At 40.7% G+C, this 8,627-nt stretch overlaps 1 protein-coding gene across 1 annotated transcript; it reads left to right on the top strand.

Moving 5' to 3' along the window:
- Positions 1–313: 313 nt before the first annotated feature.
- LOC145012142 (NADH dehydrogenase ubiquinone 1 beta subcomplex subunit 10-B-like protein (Complex I subunit NDUFS6)) lies at positions 314–2,647 on the top strand. Its single transcript, XM_078970922.1, has 3 exons — positions 314–689; positions 793–831; positions 2,419–2,647. The coding sequence occupies exons 1-2, from the start codon at positions 407–409 to the stop codon at positions 816–818; spliced, it is 309 nt and encodes a 102-aa protein (XP_078827048.1). The 5' UTR covers positions 314–406; the 3' UTR covers positions 819–831; positions 2,419–2,647.
- Positions 2,648–8,627: the final 5,980 nt, after the last annotated feature.

The following is an 8,627-nucleotide window of genomic DNA, read 5'->3' as shown; positions in this document are numbered from 1 at the left end:
TTTTTGTAGATTCAAGCATTTGTTAGACACATGTTACCATTATATAAGAATGAAAACATATTTTGAACTGAACTAGAAATAAATACCTGAAAACCAAATAAATCGTAAACTAAAACCGAAAATCAAACCGAATACTACCGATCGGTATTGGTTTAATTTTTTGGTTAATAAACTCATATCTATTTTTATGGTTATCTTCTCAGAAAAATAAAATATACAAAAAAAATTACTTTTAAATGTTTGAAAAGTTAACGAGGGGTTAAAATTGCTAAAATTCAAAATTGACAATGCCAAAACCTACCTGTTTTGCCCAAATACCAAACCCCAAAAGGCCAAAACACACTCGCAGCCAGCCGATATTACCTTCTCAACGAGGTTTGGAGAGCGAGAGAGCGACATTCGAAAGATGGGTAGAAAGAAGGAAGTGGTGTTTGACGAACAACCGCCGGACTTCGATCCGGCCAACCCCTACAAGGATCCAGTGGCGATGCTCGAAATGCGCGAGCATCTTGTGAGGGAGAAATGGATCGACATCGAGACCTCCAAGATAATCCGTGATAAGCTCAGATGGTGCTATCGCATTGAAGGGGTCAATCACCTCCAGAAGTGTCGTCACCTTGTCGAGCAATACCTTGATTCAACTCGTGGTATTGGATGGGGTAAAGATGGTCGTCATCCAGATCAGCACGGTCCGTCCTCTGCAACTTTTGATAATCTCTATTTTCTCTCGGTTTATCATCCGTTTTTCTTTGTGTCCTTACATCAAGGTGTTTGATTTGTGGTAATTTACAGGTCCTAAGGTTCAGAGCGTGGAGTGATTTCTTTCTTAAGGTATCTTTTCATGAAATCTTTTACTCTTAATTGTTTATTAGGGTTGATTGATTGGTCTTTTGTGCCTTGCCGTGTAACATGGCTGTGGCTTATATCAATTGTAGTTGTTCAGTAGGGTTGATTGATAGACCAATAGCAGTCCCAGAAGGTATGCAATCACTCTGATATTATGAACATCAATAGAGTTTAGCAATGGATAATTCTCAGACTGCTGAAAATTGGCTTGAATGTGCTTCGGATTGGAATTGTTTTCTTTATGTGTTGATGAATTATTTTTGATACAACTGGATTTACAAAACATTGGTAGTCATCTCATTATACAAATCAAGCCCTGTTTCAACTTTTTCCCCTGTTAAGTGTTGAATGATATTTGAGAAAATGATGGCATACTTGGAGAAATGAAAAAAAAAACCCCGATGAAATAACTGTAAAATGTCCGGACTTAATTCCCAGGATTTCCTTACCAAGTCATTCTTTATGCATTAAGTCAAAAAGAAATACCCAAATTGGAGTATCATAATTAGTTGAAAGGATCATAATTAGTTGTTCGTGTTGTTCGTACTATGTTCATCAAGTTGTATCTCTTTAGTCTTTACCCACATGTAAAGTTGACAAATGTTGTTTCTTTTTTACTTAACAGAGACAAGACCTAATCCGGTAATATATATATATATATATATATATTACTGGATTAGGTCTTGTCTCTGTTAAGTAAAAAAGAAACAACATTTGTCAACTTTACATGTGGGTAAAGACTAAAGAGATACAACTTGATGAACATAGTACGAACAACACGAACAACTAATTATGATCCTTTCAACTAATTATGATACTCCAAACATGGACCCAAATGAAACATAATGGCATCATTAGTTAAGTTTTACAAACACATAATAATATATTACATGGTTTTAAATTTCCAACCAATTACATGGTTCTAAAAGCCTTACAGCTGTCCTACAATACATATACATGAACTTAAAGACTCTATGCATTATGCAACTTCCAAGCCAGTATGAATTCATGACAGTTATTTAATCATATGCTTGAATATGTTGACTTTGACACTTGAAACATGACTTCATATTAAAAGACATGTCAGGGGATATGTTTAAGTGGTTGAGCTCAAAGAATCCCGAAGTGGACTGGGGCTTCGACACACTCTCTGTGCAAAAGACTTTAATGTCTGTCCTCCTTATTCTCACTCTCACCATCGAATCGAAAGATAACCCTAGAAAGCTTGTCCATTCTTGTCCCATAGAATAAAAAATGGTGAAATTGATACAAGGGAGAAACAAAGTATGTTCATACAATTGATGCTAAGCAATTTAGGTTTGACCTCAAAAAAGACTGAAACTGCAAAAACCAACAGTTGATGTTGCTTGGTTTGAAATCTATATAAAATTTTCTTTCCGACTTAATGCACAAAAAAAGACATAAGTTTTAATTTTCAACAGTTTTGCATTAATTCCATCATTTTCTCAAATTATCTTTTAAATATCATTTATCTAGACAGCTACTAAATTGGAAAAAAGAAGCAAGTACTTGAATAACATACTAACTGAATTTGCTTTCTTCTTGTGGCAGGTCTCGTTGGATTGTATTGTGGTAATGCATGTAGAAATTGGAGAGAAGACAGAGAGCTTCCATCACCAGTTTGGTTAAAAAAATTGTCTTTTTGTTTCATGTTGAAGCTAATGTTAATGTTACGTACATGTTTGACATTCGTACCTGGTCATTATCTGGATTTCTGGATCCAAACCATGGATTTTGACTTTTGAGGGTATTTGCTAATAAAAAATAATTTCTTGATCTATTCTTTGAATTAGGGACGAGCAAAAACCAAAAAACCAATATTATTGGTTTGGTTTTATATAAACTTACCCATAAATACCGAACCGGGCTGGGTTAAAAAACCTACCCACCTTATATTATTTAATAACCCTTTTGATCGACTTTTGACCTGTGATAGCCGGTCAAAGGGTTATAGTGAATATAAACAACAAATTCGATAATATATTCAATACAAAAAAGGAAAATAATTAAATGAGAACAAACTCAACAGTTGGTTACCCTCGTAAGTCCTATTCCCCGAAAAGTTAAATAAAATTAAAGTTGTAAAATTATTAAAGACTACAACCTTCTTTGGCTATAACGTATATGAAGAGCGTTTCAGAGGGGTAACTTCGTTAAAACGTGGTCTATGATATGCTTACTGTGGTTAACTGTCAACACCTTTCTTCAAAAGCATATGATTGTGTATGAGAGGTATATTTATCAACATAAATGTTTACCTTAATGTATATTATGATGTGTCTGTAAAAGCAGCATGATATTGTACATATTGATTTTGTATCTCATCCCATGAATTTGATCTTAAAAGCTAAGTAAACTCAGAAATCACAGCACTTGTGATTCCACTCGTTTGTAAACTTGTCTAAAATCCATGATCCGATAAATCATTCGATTGAAAATGTAAATGTAGTTATGAAATGCGTTAGCTTAGTCAAGATTCCCCTAATAAATATTCAAGTGAATTACAAATTTGTACAGTATGAATAATGTTTTTTCGTGGGTTATGTTTTGAAGAGAAGCAAGAATGAATCTCATAAAATCATTAATATCAGTAGGAGATGACGCGAGATTTGTTGTAAATAAGTAAAGGGAAAATGACTCAGGAGGGTAACCAACTGTTGAGTTTGTTCTCATTTGGTCCCTTTCCTTTTTTTTATACTCAATATACCATCGAACTTGTTGTTTGTGTTCATCATAACCCTTTGACCGGCTATCACAGGTCAAAAGGGTTATGGTGAACACAAACAACAAGTTCGATGGTATATTTAATACAAAAAAGGAAATGGACCAAATGAGTACAAACGCAAAAGTTAATTACCCTCAAGAGTCATTTTTCCATTGTAGAATTAAGTTTGATCTCTTTTTATGGTTGTAGAATTTGTATTCTTATCCTTATGTAGTTATTTTAGTATATTTAAAATGGGTACAATAACATTTATATACTTATTATAGTATATTTAAATTGGATAAAATACCATTTGTATTCTAGGCTTTATTAACAAAATAAAAGAAAACTAAATCGACTCCTAATATCGTCACACGGTTGAGAAACCTATGAGCACCAATCCCTAATCGGCCGCATGTTTCTTCAAAAGATTTATCCATCTACCATCAGTTGAGCTACTGTGTCTCTTTGTTTGCCATTGCTTAGTGAGTAGTTCTTCACATTTCTTTCTCCTTCACGATATTCTTAGCTTCTAGATCGTAGCCGGTTGTGCCTAACTCTTCATTAGTCAATGTAGCTACGGGCATCGCTGGTATTTCGTCCTCTATTAGTTTCCATACCCGATTGTTTAGAAATCTAATGAAATATGCATTAGTTTATGCAACACGTATTAATGAACCATATTTGTTTCTTATGCTAGGGAAACGATAATAACATTGTAAAACCAAAAAGTCTAACCCAAGTCAACATACTACGGGTAACACCAAACGGGGTATGCATCTTGAAGATGATGGTGTTGTAACATTCCGTTTAAAATAGTGTAACAGCCCGAAATCCAAGTACCCTTTTATTTGCCCTTCATCTTTAATTTGTTATCATTCTAGGGCTTTTATGTTGGGTGAGTACGCTGGTGTACAAGGAGTACACTGCGCGTACTCGCGCGCTTCATTTATACGCATCCTCCCTCGGGTACGCTGGGCGTACCCAAGGTTACACTAGGCGTAACTGGTCCAGACCCAAAAACCCTAAATTTTGTGGCTGGCTATAAAAGGAATGAGATGACTTGATTCCTCAGCCACCATCCCTCAGAAAGAAACCCTAAGAGAGTGTTCCTTCGTTCCTAGCTCATTTGTGAGTGTTCTAAGCTTGGTGGTTTCATTTCAAGGTAGCAAAGGAGAAGAGGAGTCCATTATGAAGGCTAGATGTTGGTGTTCAAGTGTAGATCCGTGCTTAGCAAAAGTTGGAGCTTCATTCAAAGGTAAAAGGTTCGGATCTTGGCTTGTAGTTCTTGTGGTATGCTTTATGGACCATTTTCTAGGGTTTTGGTCCCAAAGGTGGAGACTTTATGAGCAAGTGGTCTCCATTAGCTTAGATCCATCATATTTCTGGTCCATTTGAGTTGTAGATTCATAAAAATAATCTTGGACGTGAATGATTAACTATGCATGAGATCTAGATCCTTGAGTTGAAATGGAAGGTGTTATGGAGTGTAAGAGCCTTTACAGCCATGCCAAGGCTTAAAGGTTTCGACTTTATGAGTAAGGAGGCTTAAATAAAGCTGGATCTGGAAGTTGAAGAAGTGGCTTAACTGATTAAGACCAGAAATGAAGAATGTCTAAATCTGACTATTACGATGGGCGTAACTCCCAATAGGTGCAGCGTACTGGGTGGAGACCCCGACTTTTGGGTTGGCGATGTATGCCCCATGTACATTAGTCTGTATGCCCCACGTATTGAAGGATGTTGACTTTTAGGTTTCTGGTCAACATGAGGACTTTGAGTCAAGGAAGGGTAAAATGGTCTTTTACCCCTCTGAGGAATGTTAATAAGGGTAAAGTCTAGTTGTGGAAGTCTATATTAATTAAAATGATATTCGTTATGATTAGGCGAGGTCGAGTCTTAGTTCGAGATTCGGAGATAGCGAGCGCGTGAGATTCTAGACTTTCCACGAGGTGAGTTTTCTCACTATACTGTACCCGGAAGGGTTTTATTGTGTGACCGGAAGGTCGAATATGTTATGAGTGTATGCATTGTATATGATAAGTTAATCGTTAGTATGTGCTATGTATGCTATGCTTGATATGGGCCAGAAGGCATTATGTTATGGGCCGGAAGGCATATATGTTATGGGCCGGAAGGCGTTGGGATGTGGACCGTAAGGTTGACGCAGGTAGGACCGGAAGGTTTACCGAGTCAGGATGGAAGTCCCCTGAGACACATGGACCGGAAGGTCAGGGCCTGGAAAGGCGTATGTGCGCAAGTAGTATTTTGGGTGACTCACTAAGCATTTATGCTTACAATTGTTGTGTTATGTGTTTCAGGTACTAGCGAGGACCGTGGGAAGGCGCCGGCGTGATTTGTACACACTGACGAAGGAACTGTTTTATGATCATGGGATGTATTTTGTTACAATGACATTTGTTACACATGTGATTTTAGAATATTAAATGATGGTTATGTTATTTGAAAAATGAAAAATTGTTTTGAAAATTTACGTTGTTACAAGTTGGTATTAGAGCCTTGGTTTGAGGGATTCGGATGCACCTTCGGGCGTAACTGAACTCCAAAATACCCTTACAATATGTGTTATGAGATATATTATGATATGTTATGCATGCTAGAGTAGACTAGGTATTCATATTTGGACTAGTGTGGCCTGATTTGTGATGCCTTAGTCTAGGGGAACCTGCTGCTATGAGATACTTTGAGAGCGAGTAGGTAGTCAGTGCATAGCAAGAATAGAGTACTCGTGATCCGGGGTCCAGGGAGGAGGACTTGGGGTGAATGCTGATGCGGTGTAGTCGGTAGTATTGGGCCCGTACTACTGAAGACACCGGGTCAGTGGGCAACCCAAGTAAGAATCCTTTGGGTATCAGAGGTCGAGTAGGGTTGCGTTATCGAGTGCGATTATGCTCGATTGAGTCTCTGATATTTTTATGTTGTATTTCATAGGCATTATGGTTGGGCCACGCCACAGACCTGGGACGAGCGGTGTGAGTGACGAGGAGCTTCGTCAGATGATTCACGAAGAGGTGGCTGCGACGATCTGGGCCGAGATTCCGGAAATGTTTGGGTCTATCAAGACCACACTGATGGACACTTTCGATGAGCGGTACGCCGCGGTGACAGAGGCCGCAGCCACTGCAGCTACCGCAGCTGTGGCTGCTGCCAGATCACAGGGAGGTGACTCGTTGCTATTCCGGGAGTTCAGCAACACGAAGCCACCCGAGTTTGACGGGACGCAGGATCCGATCGCTGCGATGAAATGGATTGCTGATATTGAAGGATGCTTCTACACATGTTCATGTCCGGAGCATCTGAGGGTACAGTTCGCTTTGAACCAGCTCCGCCTGGGAGCAAAGGATTAGCGGAAGTTCGTGATGGCGAACTTCACTCTTGCGGAGGTGTTGGCTGTGACTTGGGAGGGATTTACTACTATGTTCAGAGACGAGTATGTTCCCCCGGTGGAGAGGGAACGATTGATTCAGGAGTTCTTGACCCTCAAGCAGGGTAATGATTCAGTTACTGTGATCACCCGAAAGTTTCATGAGAGGGCGATGTTCTGCCCTGAGCAGGTGTCCACTGAGCAGGCTCGGATGAGTTGATATTTGGGTGTACTCAGGAGGGACATTCGGGAGTTCGTATCAAACTCGTCATACCGGACCTTTGCTAAGCTCCAGGAAAATGCCCGGAAGAGGGAGATCGAGTTGGAGACTCAGGTCAGGGAGGAGGATGAGTTTCAGCGGGTGGATCGGCGGCTGGCTCAGTCCCAGCTGGCAGCCAAGCGGACCAAGTCCGCCGATTCGAGGATGGGAGGTCAGAAGGGCCGCACTTGTGGAAAGTGCGGAAAGGGTCATGAGGGGGCCTGTCGATTAGGTGTTTGCTACAAGTGTGGAAAGGAGGGTCACATCGCTAGGGATTGCCCCAAGGGATTCATGGTTTGCTTCTATTGCAACCAGACCGGCCATCGGAAGGCCGAGTGTCCTCAGCTTCACCAGGGATCTGCCCCTACTGCTATGGTTATCGAGACTCGGCTGGTGAAAGCCAAGGCTCTGAAGGCTCGTGGGAGAGCTTTTCAGTTGACTGCAGAGGAGGTCTGCGCGGCGCCCGATGTTGTGCATGTATGTATTCTTTCGTGTATTTACTTTTATGCTGAGATATTGTGCTTATATTATGATATGCGTAGGTACTTTTCTTGTGAATTCTGTACCTGCCTTGGTATTATTTGACTCGGTTGCAAGTCGGTCTTTTGTGTCTTTGGCTTTTAGTCAGCACATCGGTATTGATCGGGAGGTGATGAGTAGACCCCTGAGGGTTTCCATAGCTGATGTGAAAGCGGTATACACCACCGACGTGATTCGAGGATGTGTGCTCGAGATTTTTGGTGTCAAGTTCCTTATAGATTTGGTTCCTATAGCGATGGGAGATGTATGTGTCATCGTGGGCATGGACTGGTGGAGTAATTTTGGAGCAGTCATTGACTGCGAGAGACAGCTGGTGACTATACGAGACCCTAGTGGGGGAGTGCTTACTCTGTATGGTGAGGAGACCCGGTGTGAGTCAGCGTTTTGTTCGGCTGCCAAGGGTGAGACAGAGTTTGCAGCAGGGCTGCAGTGGATTCATAGCCTATGTGATGGACACACGAGTGGCCGTGGGGAGGCCAAATTCGGTTGACAAGGTTCCAGTGGTGTGCGAGTTTTCGGATGTGTTTCCCGAAGAACTGCCAGGCATGCCTCCGGAAAGGCAAGTAGAATTTGGTATCAATCTGGTTCCAGGAGCGGCACCCATCGCCAAGGTGCCTTATCGCCTCGCTCCACCAGAAATGCAGGAGTTATCCTCGCAGCTTCAGGAGCTGTTGGGAAAGGGGTTTATTCGATCAAGTAGCTCACCTTGGGGAGCACCGATTCTTTTCGTCAATAAAAAGGATGGTTCACACCGGATGTGTATCGATTACTGGGAGTTGAACAAGTTGACGGTTAAAAACTGGTATCCGTTACCTAGGATCGATGATCTGTTCGATCAGTTGTAGGGGGCATCTTGGTTCTCTAAGATAGAC

This window comes from Lactuca saligna, chromosome 8, assembly GCF_052625555.1.
Source record: "Lactuca saligna cultivar CGN05327 chromosome 8, ASM5262555v1, whole genome shotgun sequence".
NCBI lineage: Eukaryota > Viridiplantae > Streptophyta > Magnoliopsida > Asterales > Asteraceae > Lactuca > Lactuca saligna.
Note: the sequence above shows the minus strand (reverse complement) of the source record. Positions and strands in the feature narration are given on the sequence as shown.

What these genes read in the sequence shown, in the direction of transcription:
- LOC145012142 (XM_078970922.1), top strand. Translation starts at nt 407, where the DNA reads ATGGGTAGAAAGAAGGAAGTGGTGTTTGACGAACAACCGCCGGACTTC. An exon ending in TCGTCATCCAGATCAGCACG is followed by an intron (nt 690 to 792) that starts GTCCGTCCTCTG and finishes GGTAATTTACAG; the next exon opens with GTCCTAAGGTTCAGAGCGTG.